Source organism: Nomascus leucogenys, chromosome 10, assembly GCF_006542625.1.
Source record: "Nomascus leucogenys isolate Asia chromosome 10, Asia_NLE_v1, whole genome shotgun sequence".
Taxonomy (NCBI): domain Eukaryota; kingdom Metazoa; phylum Chordata; class Mammalia; order Primates; family Hylobatidae; genus Nomascus; species Nomascus leucogenys.
Genome location: NC_044390.1, coordinates 72,161,299 through 72,183,653, shown reverse-complemented (window position 1 = coordinate 72,183,653; position 22,355 = coordinate 72,161,299). Strand labels below are relative to the sequence as shown.

The window sequence follows — 22,355 nt, the reverse complement described above, 5'->3', positions numbered from 1 at the left end:
GAGATGGAGTCTCACTCTGTCGCCCAGGCTGCAGTGCAATGGCGCGATGTTGGCCCACTGCAACCTCCGCCTCCTGGGTTCAAATGATTCTCCCTCAACCTCCTGAGTAGCGGGGATTACGGGTGTGTGCCACCATGCCCGTCTAATTTTTGTATTTTTAGTAGTGACAGGGTTTCACCATGGTGGTCAGGCTGGTCTCGAACTCCTGACCTTATGATCTGCTTCCTCAGCCTCCCAAAGTGCGGGGATTACAGGCATGAGCCACCGCGCCCGGCCTTGAGTATGTTTTAATTCCTGTTTTATTCCCTAATTCTACAGGTGGCATAGCAGGACAACGTCTGTCTGAACATCCTGACATCCGCAAACTTGGTTTCACTGGTTCCACTCCTATTGGCAAACAGATCATGAAGAGGTATTGGTTTTAATGTGTTGATTCACTGCAGATCCTGTTAAACTAGGTTTCAATTTTTGTTTAAACAGGGTACTTTTTGAGTGAGAAAAACTACATCAAATTTGGAAGGGAAATCTACTTATCACTGCTGAGTATTGAAATATTTGAATACAATAAAATACTTTCTAAAGCATTAAAGCCCAGAGTCAATAAAACCAAAGCTATGTTGAAATTCTGCACCCTACTGGTAGTTTTAACAATTCAGCACAAAAGACTTTCTGTATTAAAGCTGTGGCCCAAATTGTTTTCAGAGTATGGATAAAAAACCAAAAAGATACATAAATGTGAAATTTATATATTTTATATGACAAACCTGGATTATTTATAAAATGGAGTCTGCCAAAGCAATTTTTTTAAACTGTAAGCAATCTAAATATCCAAAATAAAGCAGTTGTTAAAATATGTCAATGTAATGGAACACTGTGCAGTCACGTTCATAGAGAATTTTAATAACATTGAAAAGTGTTGTTAAAATAATAAATGGAAATAAAAATAAAGTATAACATTGTATACACTGGATGATCTCAACTATGTTAAACAAGGCAAAAGCTATGGTAGGACAGATCTCAAATAGGTAGTATATCAAAATGGTAAAAACAATGGTCACTGAGGCATGGAATGGAATTTTGTGATTTTTTTCTTCTGTTTGCATTTTGGGGTAGGTATTTTCAAAATGTTTTAAATAAAAATACTTTTGTAAGAAATGAAAAGTAAACAGTGTACTTTTAAAAATTGCTATTTTTTCTCCCAATGCTTCAGTAGTCTCATTAGAGGTTTAATTCCTTTGCCAGGCTTTTATGTAACCAAAATTTCTAAAGAATTTGAATTAACTTAGAGAATCTTTAATTATTTGACCACAACATTTTTGAAATTTTTTTATTATGGAAAATGTCTAATATATAGAAAGCAGAAAAGCAAAATGAATTTTATGTACTCATCACTCAGCTTCAATGGTAATCACCATTCTACCATCTGTTTTATCTATGAATAAGTTTTTCCTTTTTCTTTCTTTCTTTTTTTTTTTTTTTTTAAGAGACACAGTCTAACACTGTCACCCAGGCTGGAGTGCAGTGGTGATCACAGCTCACTGCAGCCTTGAATTCCTGGGCTCAAGCGATCCTCCTGCCTCAGCCTGCCAAGTAGCTGACACTACAGTCGTACACTACCATACCTGTCTAATTTTCTTATTTTTTAGAGAGATGAGGTCTTGCCATGTTGCTCAGGCTGGTCTCACACTTCTGGCCTTAAAGGATCCCTTCTACCTTGGTCTCCCGAAGTGCTGGGATTACAGTTGTGAGTCACTGTGCCTGGCCTTGAATAAGTTTCTTAATATTACTGAGGCTCAATATGTTTTCCATGCCAGGTGGTAACTTATAGCTTAAAAAGTGTGTGTGTGTGTGTGTGTGTGTGTGTGTGTGTGTGTGTATGTGTGTGTGAGAGAGAGAGAGAGAGAGAGAGAGATGTTAACTAAATGCTCATTTCTCATTTGTTTTCCTCTAGCTGTGCTGTTAGCAACTTGAAGAAAGTTTCCCTTGAGCTTGGTGGCAAGTCTCCACTTATAATATTTAATGACTGTGAACTTGACAAGGCTGTGCGAATGGTAAGAGAGGGTCAAATTCAAGTAAATAGGTGCCTGGGCCAGGTGCGGTGGCTCACGCCTGTAATCCCAGCACTTTGGGAGGCCAAGACGGGTGGATCACTTGAGATCAGGAGTTCAAGACGAGCCTGACCAACATGGTGAAACCCCGTCTCTACTAAAAATGCAAAAACATTAGCCAGGCTTGGTGGTAGGCACCTGTAGTCCCAGCTACCCGGGAGGCTGAGGCAGGAGAATCTCTTGAACCCAGGAGGCGGAGGTTGCAATGAGCTGAGATCACGCCACTGCACTCCAGCCTGGGCAACAGAGTGAGACTCTGTCTCAAAAAATAAAAGAAAAAAAAATAGGTGCTTGCTTCTAAAACACGTCTCACCTCCTTTTTTATCAGAGGTCTTAAATGAGATTTGGTTTCTGTCTGGTCATAAATTAAAACCATTGTTTTTATGCTTAGATTTGGGAATACTCAGAGCACTTAGTTTTTAAAAATAATGTCTTTATAATTCCCCTAAGGTGTTTTTAAAACAGGATATAAGTCATAGCAGGCATGTAAAAAAGTTCAAAAGATACTCTATTAGGGCTTCTAGCTTCTCCCTCCTTTCCCTACAACATCTCAGACCATCAACCTGAACACTCCTACTTTTACCTGTTTTGCACATTGAGCTTCTGGAAAGCGTTTTAGGTACAACAAAGGGTTTCATATTTAACAAGTAATTAGCAACATCAATTTCCTGGTTTTAACAATGTACTATGGTTTTATAAGATGTTATCATGGGGGAAGCTAGGTAAAGGGCACAAAGGAACTCTCACATTATTTTTGCAACACCTTCTGAGCCTTAAACTATTTCAAAGTATAAAGGCTTATTTTAAATAAAATGTAAAGGTTAAAAAAAATTGGCCTAGTTCTCATTCTTCACATCTGAGATATAGGCATAAAATGAGTCAATGCTCGGCATGGGTTGTGCTAAGCTTTCTTGTAATTATGGGGGAAACTTATGGTCTTCTCAGTTCTGTACAACTGTCCAGCCTATGCACTAAGCAGACTCTGTTCACCATTGCCCCTAAATGTAATTGTAATGAACACTCACAGTCAAACTTCATCAGTAAGCATCCCAAAGACGATGGAGTGGTCTGGGAATGAAGAAGAACCAAGTACCCCTGCGGCCAGGGCCTTTGAATGGACCATCTGGAGGTTTCAGTGACAGACAATGGCTGGGGGTACTCAAACTGACATCAGGGGTCGGGACTCCCCTGGATGTCTGGGTTAGGAATATATAACCTTAAAGAGTCTGTTTTAACCATTTAAGAACCCCAAACCCAAGATAGTCAACATATTTTTGTAATGTTTAAAGATAAAATGTATGCACAGGAAAGGCATGGTATTTCAAAGCATTTATTATACTTTTTGTTTTTGAGATGGGATCTCACTATGTTGCCCAGGCACGTCTTAAACTCCTGGGCTAAAGTGATCCTCCTGACTTGGCCTCCTAAATGGGTGGAATAACAGGTGTGAGCCACTGCACCCAGCCACATCCATTTTATATATATATACACACACACACACACACACACACACACACACACACACACACACACACACACATATATATATATATATAGAGAGAGAGAGAGAGTCCAGGGAGGTTTCCTGCAGGTGAATTAGAAACTGAATTTCTAAAAAGGGAAAATGCACAAAATTCATCAGTCTTCCAAATCCGTCATTTTTGAGTGCCTTCATTTCAAAGATTTCTCAAACTTCTCCTTGAAAAATAGGTATTTCTTTTCATGAGAGGGTTAGAGAGGCTTTCTAAATATTTATGATTTATGGCTGCACATGGTGGCTTATGCCTATAATCTCAGTACTTTGGGAGGTCGAGGTAGAAGGATCCCTTGAGCCTTGGGGTTCATGACCAGCCTGGGCAACATGGCAAGACCCTATCTCTACAAAGAAATAAAATTAGCCCAGGGTGGTATTCACCTGTGGTCCCAGCTACTAGGGAGACTGAGATGGAGGATCACTTAAGCCCAGGAAGTTGAGGCTGCAGTGAGCCATGATCACGCCACTGCACTCCAGCCTGGGCGACAGAGAGAAACACTGTCTTAAATAAATAAATAAATACAAATAAAAAAATTTAAAAAATTGTGATTATACAATCTAATATAGAGATTTTTAAAAGCAAAACTTGGTATACAAGTTATTACATTTAAATGTATAGAATAATCTAGATTTTCTAGGCCAAGGCAGGAGGATTGCTTAAGCCCAGGTGTTGAGTCCAGCCTGGGCAACATAGTGAGACCCTGTCTCTACAATAAATAAAAATAGAAAAAATTAGCTGGGTAAGGTGGTGCACACCTGTAGTGCCAGCTACTTGGGAGGCTAGAGAGAGTGGGACTCTATCTCTAAAAAATAAATTTAAGAAAAGAATAATCTAGATTTTCTTTCATTTATTAATTAATTTATTTATTTATGAGATGGAATCTAGCTCTGTCGCCCAGGCTGGAGTGCAGTGGTGTGATCTCAGCTCACTGCAACCTCCGCCTCCTGGGTTCAAGCAATTCTCCTGCCTCAGCCCCCTGAGTAGCTGGGATTACAGGCACCTGCCACCATGCCCAGCTAATTTTTGTATTTCTAATGGAGATGGGGTTTCACTGTGTTGGCCAGGCTGGTCTTGAACTCCTGACCTTGTGGTCTGCCCACCACAGCCTCCCAAATTGTTGAGATTACAAGCGTGAGCCACCACGCCCGGCCTAGATTTTCTTTTAACACAAAATTTGTTTCTAATAGTACATCTTTATTGTTACACATACATTTTTTTAAAAAAATGCTCATGGACCAAAAGGGGGAAAGGACAAACAAAATCTCTCAAATCATGCTAAATCAAAACAGAGTATCTCCAAGAAGCTCTCATCACTAACAAGGCCAAGAGGATTGTCTGTGACTTATCTATGTTGCCTGCTGTCTTCCAAAAACAACTAATTCCCTCTGTGTACAACTTTATGAGAATCTTGACTTCTCAAATGGTGTTAGCAATATTTTCTCTTCTCCCACTGAAGGGCATGGGAGCAGTATTTTTCAACAAAGGAGAGAACTGTATTGCTGCTGGGCGGTTATTCGTGGAAGAATTCATCCACGACGAATTTGTGACAAGAGTGGTGAGGCACCTTCACATTTACTCTGAGTTGTTTAGAGATTTTGCTTTTGCTTGAAAAATCCTACTTCTAGGATTGTTCACAAATTTTCAGGTGTGATAACAGTATTGTGGTTATGTTTTTAAAGAAATCAGTCCCTAGTTTTTTTTATAGCTACATATTGGCATACTTACAGATTAAATTATATAATGTCTGAAATTTGCTTCAAAATAACCCCAGAGGACAGGAAATGAGTAGGGGAATAAATTGGCCAGGAGTTGGTAGCTGTTGAAGCTGGGTGATGAGTACATGGGGTTTCAGTATATTATGTGTCTACTTTCACATGTGCTTATGCTTTTTTTATAGTAAAAAAGTTAGAGGTTTATATAAAAACCTGATAAAGTATATTGAAGAGCTATGATACCTTACTCTACATTTGTAGTGTTGACACTTGTGAGAGTTACACTCCTAGATTTTTATAAATCTCTAAATAAACTATGAGAGATACACCATGAATCCACAATTGCGGTTGACATGACAGCATATAATTCCTTCCACTAAAATAACTAGCTAAATAAATAAACAGCCCCAGGACATTGATCATGACTCCATAAATATGGGACTAAAAGTCATCTATAGGAGTGTTAAGATGAATTATGTGGCTAAAATAAACTCTAACTTATACTACAATATGTCATTATGAAGGTAGTATTAATCATGAATTTGCTTAATCCAGCTATATTTTCCCCAGAGCCAATTCTCTATACCCCAACCCACTGAAAAAAACAAAGGTATTCTTTCTTCATGAGAATGAGTAACAAGGAAGTCATATAGACAGGCAGATGGAGGGCAGTCAGGTAGGCAGTGGCTGCCTCCTGAACATCACAGTGTAATTTAATTTTGTGTCTCACTGAAATACAGTCTGCAGTGCTGTATGTCATGGGCTTTCACAATCAGCTACAAGTTGTTGAAATTTCAAACACTGAGACCAGAAATGTCAAGGATTTGCTATAACAGTACATCAACAAGCATGTTTTACAAACATACTGTTCGTATTCATTCGTCAGCAGCATTTCTCAAGCACCTACTTAGTACCAAACACTGCATGCTGGGAACATAAATGTGAACAAGGCAGACATGGTCCCTGGCCACTCAGAACTTCTCATCCAGTGCAGAACCCTGGGGAACGCACTAAGAGATTATGGCCAGGCCTAAATTCAAAGTCAAGGACCTGCTGGGTTATGATAACTCCCATTCTTCTTACCAGAATCGGACTTAACATTAGAAGATGCAGAAGTAGGTTAAGATAACTGAGGAGTAAAAGAGATAATTACAAAGACATGTCAGTGATGAACATTGTGCAGTAAAGATTGTTTTTCATCAGAGCATTCTAGTGAGTCATCTGGCATGGCTATACCATGAGAATTTTACAAGGGCAGTCTGCCACATTTGACGAGGAAAAAAAAGAGAACAATGTGACCATTTTAGAAATTCTCTTGCCATGAACAGTGTAAGTATGTGATATTAATAAACATTTCAGAACATTAGTTTGCTATTCTTAATGGATTAACATTTAGGATAATTTTCATATCGTGTATGTAGCTTATATTGTGCTAGTAGATAGTGGTTAAGGACTTGGGATTTCAAGTGGAAAAAAGTCTACAGTATTTAGTGGTTGTGTGCACTTACTTAACCCTTCTAGGCCTCAGTTTCTTCTTCTGAGAGGCTGAGGCAGGAGGATCACTTGAGCTTAGAAGTTCGAGGTTGCAGCCGGGCGAGGTGGCTCACACCTGTAATCCCAGCACTTTGGGAGGCCAATGTGGGTGGATCACCTGAGGTCAGGAGTTCGAGACCAACCTGACCAACATGGAGAAACCCCATCTCTACTAAAAATACAAAAATTAGCCGAGCGCGGTGGCAGGCACCTGTAATCCCAGCTACTTGGGAGGCTGAGACATGAGAATAGCCGGACGCAGTGGCAGGCGCCTGTAATCCCAGCTACTGAGGAGGCTGAGACATGAGAACAGCTTGAACCCGGAAGGCAGAGATTGCAGTGAGCCGAGATCACACCACTGCACTTCAGCCTGGGCAACAAAATGAGACTCAACCTCAAAAAAAAAAAAAAAAAAAAAAAAAAGAAGTTCGAGGTTGTAGTGAGCCATGCCATGCCACTGTGATCCAGCAGGGACGACAGAGTGAGTAAGACCCTGTCTCCAAAAAGGAAAAAAAAAAAAAAAAAACCAACCACCTACCTCTGGTGCTATTGTAAAGGCTAAATGACAATACATCTATAAACACCTTAGTATAACACCTACCACATGGTAGAAACTCCATTATTAGTAACAGTGAATTGTGTTTTTATGGACTGGGTAACATACAGGTAGAAGAAATTAAAAAGATGAAAATTGGTGATCCACTTGACCGATCCACTGATCATGGGCCCCAAAATCATAAGGCCCATCTGGAAAAGCTGCTGCAATACTGTGAAACTGGAGTGAAAGAGGGGGCCACTCTGGTGTACGGGGGAAGACAAGTCCAAAGGCCAGGTAAGATCACCTATGTTGTGGTTTACTGGGTGCCCGCCTTCTTCAGTTGGAATGGACAGCGACAGTTTAAGACCAGCCTGGCCAACATGGTGAAACTCTATCTCTACCAAAAATTAGCCCAGTGTGGTCGCGCGCACCTGCTACTGGGGAGGCTGAGGCACAAGAATCACTTTAACCTAGGAGGCAGGTTCAAGTGAGTGGAGGAGGCTGCAGTGAGCTGAGATCAAGCCACTGCACTCCAACCTGGGCAACAGAGTGATACTCTGTCTCAAACAAAACAAAACAAAACAAAACAAAACAAAAGGGGAAACAACTGGATAATACGTGTCTCCTGATGGAATAAAACGTGTAATACACAGTATCACCTATGAAGTGTTCCTGCCAAAAAAGCTTAAGCTGAATCTAATTACACCTTTAAGCCAAGCTTTCTATTCATAAGAACTGCAGTAGGGAGGGAGGAAGGAACAGGAAGTTATTTTTTAGTGGGTATAGAGTTTCAGTTTTATAAGCTGAAAATAGTTATGAAAATGGATGGTGGTGAAGGTTGCATATTATGAATTTCATAACACTGAGCTGTACACTTAAAGATGGTTATGATGGTAAATTTCAGTTATGTGTATTTTACCACAATAAAAGTCATTGGCAAAAAAAAGAAATACAAGAGATAGAGAAACAAATACCATCCAAAGGAAGCAATGATTAACCAGAAAGAAAGATAATGTATAGAACAACTGACCCAGTCTCTTTAACATGACGATGGAATAAAAAATAAGGGGAGGACAAAATGGGGGAATGTTTTAGAGTAAAAGATCCTTAAGAAATCTAAACACCAAATACAATGTGTAGAAGAATCTGAATCCTAAATCAAACAAACCAACTGCGAAAAAGCTAATTTCTAGACACTAAGGAAATTAAAATATAAACTCTGAATAAAGAATACTTACTAATTTTGTTAAGCATGACACTGTATAGTGGTTATATAAGAAAATATCCTTATTTTTTACAGATTTGTACTGAAATACTGAGGTGTTAAAATTATGATATCTGGAATTTGCTTTAAAATATTTCAATAAGGAAAAGATAAATACAGCAAAATATGGATATTTTACCATTCATTATACTGTTTTCTCTACTTTTACATAGGTTTGACATTTTCATAATAAAGACATTAAAAAATAAGAACCTGGGCATGCCAACACCAAATACGGAAATGCAACTCTTCTTGGTTTTACTGAGCCAGAGGGAAAGAAAAAATTATAATGTAATTAAGTGAGAGGACTATTAATTGAAAATGACTTAACCTATAATTGACATTTTTTTCTTTGTTTTTTCCAAAAAGGCTTTTTCATGGAGCCGACTGTGTTCACAGATGTGGAAGACTACATGTACCTCGCCAAAGAGGAATCCTTTGGGCCTATTATGGTCATTTCTAAATTCCAAAATGGGTAGGTTCTTCAGACACAATTTAACTTAGGTTTTGACTAGATAAGTCACTTTTCCCCTTTGCCACTGTGCTATATACACAGCATAAGATTAATGAACATGTAATTTTCTACCATAATAATTAACTTAATTAAATAATTAGAAGTTATGCTTTTGCTAACCATCGTAGATCATAGTATATTTTTGCTTTTCAGCTTCAATTAATGGCCAACATAATGGGCTTTTAGCTGATTAAATTTTAGTTTTTCTGCACGTGACATTTGAGACGTCTGTGGAACAAAGTAAATAACTGAGAAATAACAAAACTGGTTTTCACATTTACATTCCTAGGTTATGCATCTGTAAAATCTTATTTCCCCAGAGAAAGAGTGCTGTTATTATAGGGGATATTGCCCCCCAAAGCTTGATACTTAACTTTTCATGGAAATGTTCGTAATCATCATATAGTCAACTATAAGTGACATGCTGGTTTGTGATACTACATGAAACTTTGCAAAGAGTTCAGCTTATCGAAGAGGACCAAGTGGTAACTGAGCTCATAAAACAATACTTAATAGAATGAGATTTCATGGTATACTGCACAAAATTCTTCAGAATGGCTTTAGATTTATTTCAGCCAATGAGAATTTGAAAGAAAATAAAGAATAGACTTTCTCGGTCTTTGATAGATAATAGTATAAAAGACTTCAGGGGACTATAAGGTGTAGTGAGTAACCTTTGATATATCCATCCAAGGGTGCATGCTATGCCATTTCTCATTATACATTCTCCCATGTTGTTGTTGTTAAACATACAGACATTAGAAATCAGGTTTGAGGGAATCTACTGTAACATGGGTAAGTCACAGCCCCTGTCCTTAAGGAGTTTATTATATAACAGGGGAGACAGAGAGAGATGACAGTCCACAGAAGGTCAGAGGCAGTATGGTGCAGTGGGTCAGAAGACAAACTCTGCCTCCTCTCCCCTCACTAACCCTCTGAGCTTGGGCCAGTTACTTAACCACTCTGCACCTCACGCCTGTAATCCCAACACTTTGCAAGGCCAAGATCAGGGGATAGCTTGAGGCCAGGAGTTTGAGATCAGCCTGGGAAACAAAGGAAGACCCTGTCTCTACAAAATTTTTTTTAAAAAATTAGCTGGGCATGGTGGCATGAGCCTGTAGTCCCAGCTACTTGGGAGGCTGAGGTGGGAGGATCACTTGAGCCCAAGGAGACGGAGGCTGCAGTGAGCTCTGATTGTACCACTGCACTGCAGCCTAGGTGACAGAGCAATACCTGGTCTCTAAAAAAAAAACAATTTAAGCAGATGGCAGTAATGTTTTCCTGTTTCTAGCATAGATGGGAAAATTTTCAGAACATAAAATGAATCTTTTGCTTTACATTTAATGAAGTTTTATGTCTTCCTAAAAACATAGGGACATCGATGGAGTGTTGCAGCGAGCAAATAATACAGAGTATGGTTTGGTAACAACGTCTACCTCCTTAGGTCATTCTGAGTATTACTGAGTCAAGTATTTGCTGTTGCCGCTGCCATCAATATATGCTTGTCATTGCTGTAGACGTAAACAACGTGTTATGGAGCTATGGTGATATCTTGATAGTCCTCAATGAGAAATGGCATAAAACTATCTTTCTCCCTCTAGTCCATTTTATAAATATTTGGGTCCCTACCATGTGCAACGCATCAAGAAGTGTGAGAGTTTTAGCAGAGTCCAAGTTCACTCCAGGTTAGGTTCCAGATTTCTTGTGCAAGTTTAAAATTTTGGATAGTCAAGATGCCTTTGAAAATCCCTTCATAAGGCACTACACTGAAACCTGTGCTGTCTCAATAAATTCAGCACGAATTTTTCCTCCAGTTTTGGAACAGATCCTGTGTCTTTGCTGGGGCACCAGATGAAATACCTGGCTTGGCCAGGCACAGTGGCTCATGCCTGTAATCCCAGCACTTTGGAAGGCCAAGGCGGGTGGATCACTTGAGGTCAGGAGTTCTAGACCAGCCTGGTCAACATGGTGAAATACAAAATCTCTACTAAAAATACAAAAATTATCTGAGTGTGGTGGCATGCACCTGTAATCTTAGCTACTCGGGAGGCTGAGGCAGGAGAATTGCTTGAACCTGGGAGGTGAAGGTTGCAGTGAGCCAAGATCACACCATTGCCCTCCAGCCTGGGCGACAGAGTGAGACTCCATCTCAAAAAGAAAAACAACAACAACCACCTGGCTCGTATTTGCTGGCCATGTGATAGAAAATGTGTGCATTTTTAAGCATTAGGATCACACTAGAAGAAGGTGACATATGCTATGACAGGCACATTAGAACTCGACTCAACTGAGAAAAGAGTAGGTTCATGTCTTCACCTACTTGGATGTGTATACAAACTAAGTCAAAAGGCAGGGAAATCACGCGACCTATTTTGTTGAATAAGCACATGCAATCCCATTCACTCTCATTTGACAATGCAACACCATAGCCTAAAGAGGTATATGAGACATAAAGTTATCCCTGCCCTCGGGGAGCTTTTATCTTCCAATTTATGGAGGGTGAACCATTACCTACAGGAAGAGTTAAGTCAGCACTATATAGTTGGTTCTACCAAAATATTAAGTTTGGAAAAATATGTGCTACCTGATGACAGCTGGCTTTTATTGAACATTTATTGTGTTCCAGGCATGATTTGTTCATTTCATCCTCATGACAACTAGACAGGTCCTTTTATTTCCATGGCTCACAATAATAAATGAAGGCATGGGGAGATGGAGTCATTTACCAAGGTCACCAGGCAGTCTGGCTGCAGAGCCCTCTCTACTCTCTCAGAACCACCCTACTCTCCTACCTCGACAGTGGCACTGGTGGGATCTGAAACGTCTTCAGGCACTGAAGGACGCTTGAACCTTGTGTGCAAAATTGGAAGAGATGGAAGGAAACAGGGAGGACACTCTGAAAATCCATCTAGAAGTGGGAGTCATGGGAGAGGGGAGAGAGCGGGAGATCATGAATGAGAACTATTGAAGAAGATTGAATATATGACTTTGGGTCTGATTTTAAAAGGTGTTGCATGATATATACGAAAAATGTAATACTAGTAATATTTTTTTGGGACTTTCTTTTGGTGTAAGCCTGATATTTTTCATTTATAAAAATTTAATCAGCCTGGGCGCAGTGGCTCACGCCTGTAATCCCAACACTTTGCAAGGCCAAGGTTGGGGGATAGTTTGAGGCCAGGAGTTTGAGATCAGCCTGGGCAACACAGGGAGATGCTGTCTCTCCAAAAAAATTTTTTAAAAAATTAGCTGAGCATGGTGGCACATGCCTGTAGTCCCCGCTACTTGGGAGGCTGAGGTGGGAGGATCACTTGAGCCCAAGGAGATGGAGGCTGCAGTGAGCTATGATTGTGCCACTGCACTGCAGCCTAGGTGACAGAGCAATACCTGGTCTTGGTCTCTAAAAAACAACAACAAAAACATTTAAGCAGATGGCAGTAATGTTTTCCTGTTTCTAGCATAGATGGGAAAATTTTCAGAACATAAAATGAGTCTTTTGCTTTACATTTAATGAAGTTTTATGTCTTCCTAAAAACACAGGGACATCGATGGAGTGTTGCAGCGAGCAAATAATACAGAGTATGGTTTGGCCTCAGGGGTTTTTACAAGAGACATAAACAAAGCTATGTATGTGAGTGAAAAACTAGAAGCAGGAACTGTTTTTATTAACACATACAACAAGACAGATGTGGCGGCCCCATTTGGCGGAGTTAAACAATCTGGCTTTGGAAAAGACTTAGGTACAGCTTTACTTTTCTGCTTCACATTCCCTTTGTTGTCACATCACAGAAAAATCTGCTCTATGTTTCATGACTTCTGTGTGATTTTGAGGGGCATTTACTACATGGCAGTTAGATCTGGGTTTAGAAGGGCACTCGTTTTTTAAAATATTAAACATTTCTATTGAATATACCATACATACAGAAAAGTACACACATTGTGTGGAAAGATATTTCTTTTCAAAAGATTGTTTGAAAGGAAAAAGAAATTGCAACAATATACTTTAGCTGAAATATGTTTGGTGTTTAATCTGACATTAGGCATGAACTTCGGTTAGCTGTCACGAGACTAAATGGAACCGAGAGAGGCAAATGGGTGGAGAGCAATAACCAGCGAGCTCCAAGAATAAATCCTGTCTTGGAGCTTCTTGGCAGGCTTTCAGAGTCAACACTGAAAAAACCCTGCAATTGGCAGGGTTTTTGGGAGTCTGAGCAATGAGACTTAGGAGTTTGTAAAAAGCCCAAAATGTAATTCACTGTGAGCAGTGACACTAACACCTTTCAAGTAATAGCTTACTTTCAGTGCTAAACACATGCCAGGCCCCATTCTACTTAGCCTGTATAAGCAAAAGCAATTCTCACACGAGCTCAGAGGAATAGGTACTATTATTATCTTATACAGAACAGGACAATGGGGCTCAGAGAGGCTGGGTGAGTTGCCTCAAGTCACAGAGCCAGGCACTGGCAAGAGAGAATTCAAAGCCAGGCGGTCTGGCTGTGGAGCACATCTCTTATTCCCCTCAGTCTGGTATGTTGTTTCAAAAACTGAGATGTTTGTGATTTACTGAAATTACAGTCTGCAAATATAAGTTTAGTTCATTTGGAGTTTATTTATTTATTTTTTACATTTTCTCTTTACTAATGACTTTGGCAATGTATTTGCAGCAGTAAAAGTAGTTCTCATTTTAAATTCCATTGGGTGAAGGTAAAGGCTTTTCGCCCCCCTTTTCCATGTCTTCAATCTGGTTTTCATGTCTGAATCCAAATCACGGTGGGAGACTTTCTTAGGGAACTTATTATTAGAAAGTGAGGCATCCCTGTTTCACCCGTCTTTTGAGAGAGTGCATTCGACCAGCTTCAGGTCTGTTTTACTATAAAATACTACAGTTTTTCTAATAGTTTCTTCCTCCCCCAATTAAAAAACCCCTTAGCCCAGTGGTTGTCAACCTTAGCTGCAGAGTGGATTCAAATCACCTGGGAGCTTCAAAAAAATACAGATACTGATCTAATTGGTCAGGGGTGTGATCTGGGGTCAGGAGTCTTAAAAGCTCCCTGAGTGATTCTAACATGGGGACAAAGTTGACAGCTCTTGTTTTAGCGCAACTTCCAGAATCACGCACTCATTAGTTTCCCCATTCTATTCACTGCCCTTTAACGTCTGTAGAGATTGATGACGGTACTGGCTCAAAATAGAAACAGTCTAAGAAAGGCAGACCTATTTATTTTTTGCCTAGACAGGTTCCCCTGTGTTTCTAACAAACAATATAAACTGAATTTTCCTTATCTTTAAAATAAGATTAAACCAAATGATCTCAAACTTTCCTGTGCTCAGTTCTGCTTTAATTAATATAATCTAGAGGAGAGTATCCTGGTTACTTCTGTTTAGCTTAAATGGACAAGAAGGCAAGAGTCTGTCATCAAGTAGGGAAATAAAACAGAAGGGTTTTGGTTTGAAGCTGACCAGCCAACACTCTCTGCTCCTTAAAAGGCCTGGTAGCTGGTCTGGGCTGTTACTATTCAAAGTGTGGTCCATGGACCACTAGCATCAGCATCATCAGGGAATGGTTAGAAACACATAACCTCTGGGCCCACACCAGACTTAATCAAATCAGGATCTGCAACTTAACAGAGTCTTCAGATGGTTAGTATGAACTTCAAAGTGTGAGAAGCACTGGCTTAGGCCACATTCCATTTACTTAGTGACCTGTACACCTATGTTTGAAGGCCTGAAGACATCACATGTCTGCCTTTGAATGTGATCCGTCAACTGCTTTTCTCTTCCCTAGGTGAGGAAGCTCTAAATGAATATCTCAAAACCAAGACGGTGACGCTGGAATATTAGAGCAACACCATCATCAGAAAAGCCTTGACAAACAGCTCTTTTCAACTCGGGACACACTTAAGAAGATTGGGTGTGTTGAGGCAGGAGGTGTCAGCCACAAACCAAAAAATACACAGATGGACCATGAAGAGGGCCAGGCCATGTTAAAGCATTTACACACGTGCCTATTTTCTAATACACCTTCCAGTGATTTGGAGTTGTTGCATTTTGACTATGTTGTATATCATATGTATTTCTAAAATACCAAGCTGCTTTTCCCCTACCTAGACAAATCTATTCATGGTTTCCATCTTGAAGATGTCAGTACCATGCAGTTATAATACACAAGGTGCATTTGTTGGAAACTTTGTATAATATGTACAGGTTTTTAACCTCTGAACTATACATAGGGGGTTATTAAAAAGATTTTCCATAAGTCTTCTTCTAAGGAACAGTATAACCTGTAAGGAATGTGAAGGTAGTTCTTTTTTAGTATTTGGAAATAGGATACATCTTTGTGCCTTTGATGTTCCATTTTTTAACCCACTGTGATGGGTGATCAACCTAGAAACATTATCTTGAGTACCTACTAGGTACCAAGTACTATATTATGTTCTGAGGAGTATACAGAATTTAATGACATGATGGCTGGCCCCCACATAGTTTAAATTTTAGTAAATAGCTTTTGAAGTGAATTTTACGTATGGTATAGTAGAAGGCTGATCCTGGTCGTATCATACCATCTTACTATCTATGTAATTTTGGGAAACTCTCGCAACTCCTCTGAGCCTCCGCTTCCCTATGTGTAAAACAGGGGTAGTAAATGCCTTCCTCAGGACCCTTAATAGGAGAATTCATTGCAATAATGTAAGTAAAGCACCTCACATTAATGCTTTGCTCATGGTAAGTACTAAAATTTAACTCTAATTTCCTCCGTCATTATTCTTAAAAGATATTTAGTTTAATTAACTAGATGAATTCATTTCCCACAACCCTTTTCAATCACCAATTCCTAGATATTTTTCTCATCCATTGTTCTGACACAATGCCTGATACAGCAGCGCTGAAAAATGCCACACAATGAAAAATGGCAATAGTACAAGGAAAAGGGGTGCTTTTCTTTGGGCAGCTCACTCGTCCTTCATGGGACGTCTTACTTTCACCATTTTTCCACCTATTGGTTCTGCTGCTCACTGGCTGTGTGATCTTGGGCAAGATAGTAATCTAGTATCTCAGAGCCTAGGTTGGGTATCTATAAAATGAGAATCAAATCTCTGTCTCAGTGGGTGTTGCAAGGATTCAGTGAGATAATATACATAATGCACTTAACAAGGCGTTTGGATCATAGCATTGAAGAAATGGAAACTATTAACAGCCCATTTCACATTGGCAGACAGAAGTAGTCAGGTGAGTAAATTTTCACCATCTATGTGTGACTAGAAGGCAGCAAATTTCTGAATCACATGAGTCTTCAGAAGATAGCCAGAAAGTTAAATTCTGTTAATCCACCTTTAAAAATAAAATTTCAGTAAACATTCCTTTTTCTTTGGCTTTGAAGAAGCCTTAGGGAATATTTGTCATTTTGGAGACTTGGCAGAATAACATGAGGGATTGTAGGGAATCAATAAAAACTAAACAACAAAATCAGAGGCAGAGAACATTTTCAAAGGGAAGAATAGCAGGTTTGATCCTAGCATGATAAATAGAGCGAATTTGGCCTGGAAGCACTTTTGATTATACTATAGCTCATTTACCATCCCAGAGTTTGGCACAGCTGAAATTTTAAGTTGGAATGAATATTCACTGGGCCCAAAATGACAGTTCGTATTTGAATAAAAGTGACAAAAGCCTTTTTATAAGTAATCACTTTTAAGTGAAATGTTTTAACTGATTTCATGTGATTTAGAATATGATTTAATCAAATTATTTTAATGATAGATGGAATGGCAGACAAAAACATGCCTGTTCTTCTAGACTGATTTTACTTTACCCTCTGATATTCATCTCAGTAGCAGTGTTTTATTCTCTGGGCTGCAAAACTCTTTGGGAATCTGATAGAAGCTATGAACACTCCCTGTGTCCCGCTTCTACCCCCAAAGTCATGTGCACACACACAATTCTGCAAATATCTTCAACGGGTTCACAGACCTCCCAAAGGCCATGCTTGGGCCCCAGATTAAGAACTCCTTTCTCCATAGCAAGTTTTAAACATTTCTTACCAGCTTACATTTTTAGATCTGGCTGATCAGAATCAAAGGCTCTGTGTAACACGTAAAGTTACCAAGTGAACTGGAATTGGAACATCACGATCCCCAGCCTGCTGGGTGATTTACTTAACACATAGAGTAATAAAATCATCTCTGTTGCTTCAGATCACCGATTATTTTGCTAATAATGCTAAGGATGAAGCTGTGATCTTATTATCACCTGAATCGGGAGGTGTGGACACTTTAAGCAGTTCCACTTTCCTTCTAATTCTCCATCCCCATGCCTTTGCTAAAGCTGTCCCCTTTTGCTCTAACACCCTTCCTGGACCTTCCTACCCCTAGCTGGGCTAAGTGTCTCTCCTCAACGCTCCCACCTGTCTCAAACATAGCACTTACCACTTGTACTAAAATTACTTGCCTTCTTAATTAGATATGAACAACCCTACCCAACTCCAGTATGGGCCTTCTGTCAATAATAATACCATATGACAGCTACCATTTATTGAGGGCCTCCTGTATGAAAGACCCTAGGCTAAGCATGTTTTAAATGTTATTTAATCTTCATAATGTCTGAAAAAAATGAAGAAATCAAGGTGCTTTTCTTACTACCTCTACCCCTAAGCCATCATTACTTTTTTTTTTTTTTTTGAGACAGAGTTTTGCTCTTGTTGCCCAGGCTGCAGTGCAGTGGTGCAATCTTCGCTCACTGCAACCTCTGCCTCTTGGGTTCAAGCGATTCTCATGCCTTAGCCTTCCAAGTAGCTGGGATTACAGGCGTGTGCCACTACGCCAGGCTAAGTAGAGACGGGGCTTCGCCATGTTGGCCAGGCTGGTCTCGAACTCCTGACCTCAAGTGATCCACCTGCCTCTGCCTCCCAAAGTGCTGGGATTACAGGCATGAACCACTGCACCTGGCCTGTTACCTCTTTCCTACAATTTTGCTCAAGTCTCCCAACTGGTCTTCTGGATTCCTCTCTTGTGTGGTCCTGTTCAAAGCTTAAGTCAGTGTCACTCCTCTGTTTAAAACCTTTCAATGGCCCCCATTTCACATAGACCAAAGTCCAACGTATTTACCTGGCCTACTGATCTTGCTCCTGGCTACCTCTGACCTCATCTCCTGTCAATTTCCCTCTCATTCTGTTCCACCATCCTGACTGCCTTGACTTCCTCAACAGAACAAGCCTGCTCCTGCCTCAGGGCCTCCGTCCTTCCTCTTCCTCTTGCCAGGGGTGTGCTGGTAAAATATTTAACAAGTAGTTCTCGGGGGCGGGGAAGAAAACCCTAATTTGTAGTATTTGCAGGTATCTGTGTGTAAACACTCTCATCAAGGCTATTTTTGAGCCACTAATTTGCCTTCACTGAATACAGAGTTTGGGAAGAGATGCATGCCATCAGAACAAATGCAAGCCAGCACCAGCACACCACTGCTTCATCCTACAACTCTTGTCCATACACAACCTCATGGCTGGCTGGCTCACTTCCTGCAGGTCTCTCCTCAAATATCATCTGATGACAGACACATTCCCTGACTATGCTTTCTAAAATAAGCCATATGCCCCCACATTCACACCCCATCTGCTGTCATTCTTTATTCTTCTTATAAGTGCATTATTTTCACAGCACTTATCACTACCTGTTGTATATTAATCAATGATCTTTTCCCATTAGAATGTAAGTTTCATGAACAGGTACTTGTTTTAATACTGTATCTCCAGTCCTAATATGTAACAGGAGCTCAATAAATGTTTGCTTTCAAATGGAGAGGTTAAGTAACCTGCTCAAATCACACAGCTATTAAGTGGCAGAACAGGTTTTCAAGCAATGAATCTGGTGGTTTTAACTAAGTTGAGATAGTTTTTATTCCTAATGTCTAAATCAGGGCCTGGGTAGTGAGCTGTGGGCACATATTAAGTATTGGTTAAACTAAAAATAATAATAATAGGCAAAATGGACATTACCTGTAAAAGCTTTTGTGGAAGTGGCTAGAGCTAGGGTAAAGAAACAAATTTGGTTCCCCATACCTGCCCTCCAAGAAAATAAAGCTGTCAAGGAAAATCTGGGCTAAGAGTAGGATATGAGGGATGATGGATAAGGCATGAGACATGAGAAATAAGGGGGATTAAATCATTATTACTATTATACAAATGATGTCTGAGTAGATTTTTAAAATGATTAAATACCCAATGACGTAAAAAAAATTTATAAAATAGGAAAGTAAGATTGACTCAACCATAATTTGTTGAGTCAACCCAAAAATCTATTTGGTTATTTTCAAACAGAAATAGCCTACAGATGATATCTGAGATTGTTCCAAACTTTTTCTATGAATATGTACACTTTTTAAAAATAATTAACATAATACTGTATATTAATTTGTTACCTGCTTTTTCAATTAACAATATATCATAAGCATCTATGTCAATAAACACAATTCTGCATATTTCAATGGCTTTAATTCAACATGTTCTCTATTGTTGGACATTTAGATTTGCTTTTTGCTATTTAAATGTCACAAAAAATCTTATATAAAATTTATGACCAAAGCTATACTTATGTAACTAGAACAAATACCTGGAAGTGGAATTCCTGAATCAATAATCCCACCAACTATTTTCCCCAATCTTTGCCAACGTTGTGTATTACAAGTTACGCACTTACTATCTCTATGCCAATTTTCTCAGCTGTGAAGTGAATATAAGCATATCTCATAAGGTGATAGCCTTTTTTTAAAAAAAAAAAAAAGAAATTTATTCTGCTACCAAAAACAGAGCCCAGCAATAGTGCAGTATACAGGTTATTTGATGCAGTGACTCTGTAATGTTCTTTGCTCTTGTCTGCTATCTGTGGTGTGCTCACTTTACCCTCAAGAGCTGGCTCCATTCATGGCCATGAGAAAGGAGTTCCAGGAATCATATCCCATCATAACGATAGGGACAGGAGGCAGGAAAATTTTGGGCAGAAGAGGATGGGTCCCCAGCAAGGGCCCCACTCTTAAGCCTGGAACTACAGCCCAAAATGAGAACATGCATTCCCATTTTCCTGCTCGAGTGTTGCCTTTTCCAAAACTATCCATGGCCCACCCTACCCCAATCCTGTACCCACAAAAACCCCAGCTCCTGCAAGCAGAGAGAGGAGAAGAGGAGCAGCAGCTGGCCGTCAAAGACTACGGTTGGATGTTGGAGAGAAGCTTGACTTCAGAGGGACAGCTTGACGTGTTGCTTCAAAAAGGAGCCCAGCCAGGCCAGGGACAGCTGGACTCTGGGGGAAGATTATCTTCCCATTCTGTTCCTTTTTCAGCTCCCCTTCCCATTGAGAGATGCTTTCATCGGCAATAAAATCCTCCGCATTTACCCTCTCCAATTTTCATGCAACCTCATTCTTCCTGGACGCTGGACAAGAATTTGGGTGCAGGTGCAAAAGGCTGTCACACTGACCCTCCACTGAGCTGCACTTAAGCCATCTATGGAGAGTAAAGCTAAAAGAGCATGGACTGTAACCCTCTTTCTGGGGCTTCAGGGGTCATAGACAGCCCCCTAGATGATGCCATGAGGGCACATGGAGTTTTGCTACTGCCAGTGCCCAAAAGCACTCACCCGGCTCCTGCACCCACTCACCTGTACTCCCCTTCCTGCAAGGGGTGGGACACAGTGGGACAGAGTGAGTGGAGTCTGGCCCTTCTGGCACTGAAGCAGCTGGCTAGTTCTAGTGCCTGTGCACTCCAGTTCCCACCCACGAAGGAGTCAGGGAAAATTTCCTGCTTTGCTATCTTGTCCTTTCTTCCAAAAGAAAGGAATCATTTTGTCATGTACCTCCTTTCTAGGAATGAGAAATACAGTCATGTGTCATGATTCCTTCTGAGCAACGCAACATTAGGCGATTTTGTTGTGTGAACATCACAGTGTACTTACACAAACCTAGATGGTATAGCCTACAACACACCTAGGCTGTATGACACAATAATCATCTCGTCATGTGCCTCCTTTCTAGGAATGAGAAATACAGTCATGTGTCACATGATTTCTTCTGAGCAATGCATCATGATTGTGTCATGTGAATATCATAGTGTACTTACACAAACTTAGATGGTATAGCCTATGACATGCCTAGGCTGTATGATACAGCCTACTGCTCCCAGGCTACAAAACTGTACAGCATGTTACTCTACTGAATACTGCAGACAACTGTAACACAACAGTAAATATTTTTATATCTAAAAATATCTAAATATAGAAAAGGTACAGTAAAAATATAGTATTATAATCTTATGGGACCACTGTTGTATATGTGGTCCATTGTTGACCAAAACATCATTATGCAACGCATGACTGCACTTTCCTTCCCAAAAGTCTACAGACTTTTGGGTTAGGCTCACATCACGTGCCCATTCCTAAACCAGTAACTGGCAAGAGTTTTCCATGAACAGATGGTGGGGAGTCAAACACAAAGATTCCAACATTAAAACTTTTGGGAAAAGTCTACAAATCATACATATCCTGTATTTTTGCTTCAGGATTTTGACCCAGGATTGTGAACTGATGTTTAAGCTGAATTATTTTGTTGACATAAAGAGAAGGAAACAATAGTCAGTTTAATGAACATTTATTGTATATTCCAACTGAGCGAAAGGCACTATGTTAGGCAGTGAGAGAAATACAAATGAAAGTAAGACTCAACCGCTTTTCTTACATTTCTTTTTCTTCTTTTTGAGACAGTCTGTCTCTCTGTCACCCAGGCTGGAGTGCAGTGGCATGATCTTGGCTCACTCCAACCTCCACCTCCTAGGTTCAAGCAATTCTCCTGCCTCAGCCTCCCAAGAAGCTGGGATTACAGATATGCACCACCACATCTGGCTCATTTTTAGTAGAGACAGGGTTGGCCAGGCTTGTCTGGATTCCTGACCTCAAGTGATCCACCCACCTTGGCCTCCCAAAGTGCTGGGATTACAGGTGTGAGCCACCATGCCTGGCCTTTTCTTACATTTCTTATCACGGTCATGGATACAGGCAGAGTAACACAAACTATCCTGCTAGGCAGTTTTTAAAAATAAGTACCATATTTGATGCACAATTAAAATGTTATTGGAACAGATGGGAGATTTATTCAGAATGAGATTTTTGCTTCAAA

The 22,355-nt window shown here is 40.0% G+C and overlaps 1 protein-coding gene across 2 annotated transcripts in view; it reads left to right on the top strand.

Annotated features, from left to right (window-relative positions):
- The window catches only part of ALDH1L2 (aldehyde dehydrogenase 1 family member L2), a 60,278-nt gene extending 40,601 nt beyond the window's left edge, over nucleotides 1-19,677 (top strand). For both annotated transcript variants that reach the window (XM_003269956.3, XM_030821291.1), the window contains 7 exons: nucleotides 319-412; nucleotides 1,952-2,051; nucleotides 5,100-5,198; nucleotides 7,555-7,720; nucleotides 9,060-9,165; nucleotides 12,745-12,944; nucleotides 14,990-19,677. In XM_003269956.3, coding sequence (XP_003270004.2) covers nucleotides 319-412; nucleotides 1,952-2,051; nucleotides 5,100-5,198; nucleotides 7,555-7,720; nucleotides 9,060-9,165; nucleotides 12,745-12,944; nucleotides 14,990-15,045 — 821 coding nt within the window. In that variant the 3' untranslated portion in view covers nucleotides 15,046-19,677. The remainder of the gene's footprint in view (nucleotides 1-318; nucleotides 413-1,951; nucleotides 2,052-5,099; nucleotides 5,199-7,554; nucleotides 7,721-9,059; nucleotides 9,166-12,744; nucleotides 12,945-14,989) is intronic.
- Nucleotides 19,678-22,355: the final 2,678 nt, after the last annotated feature.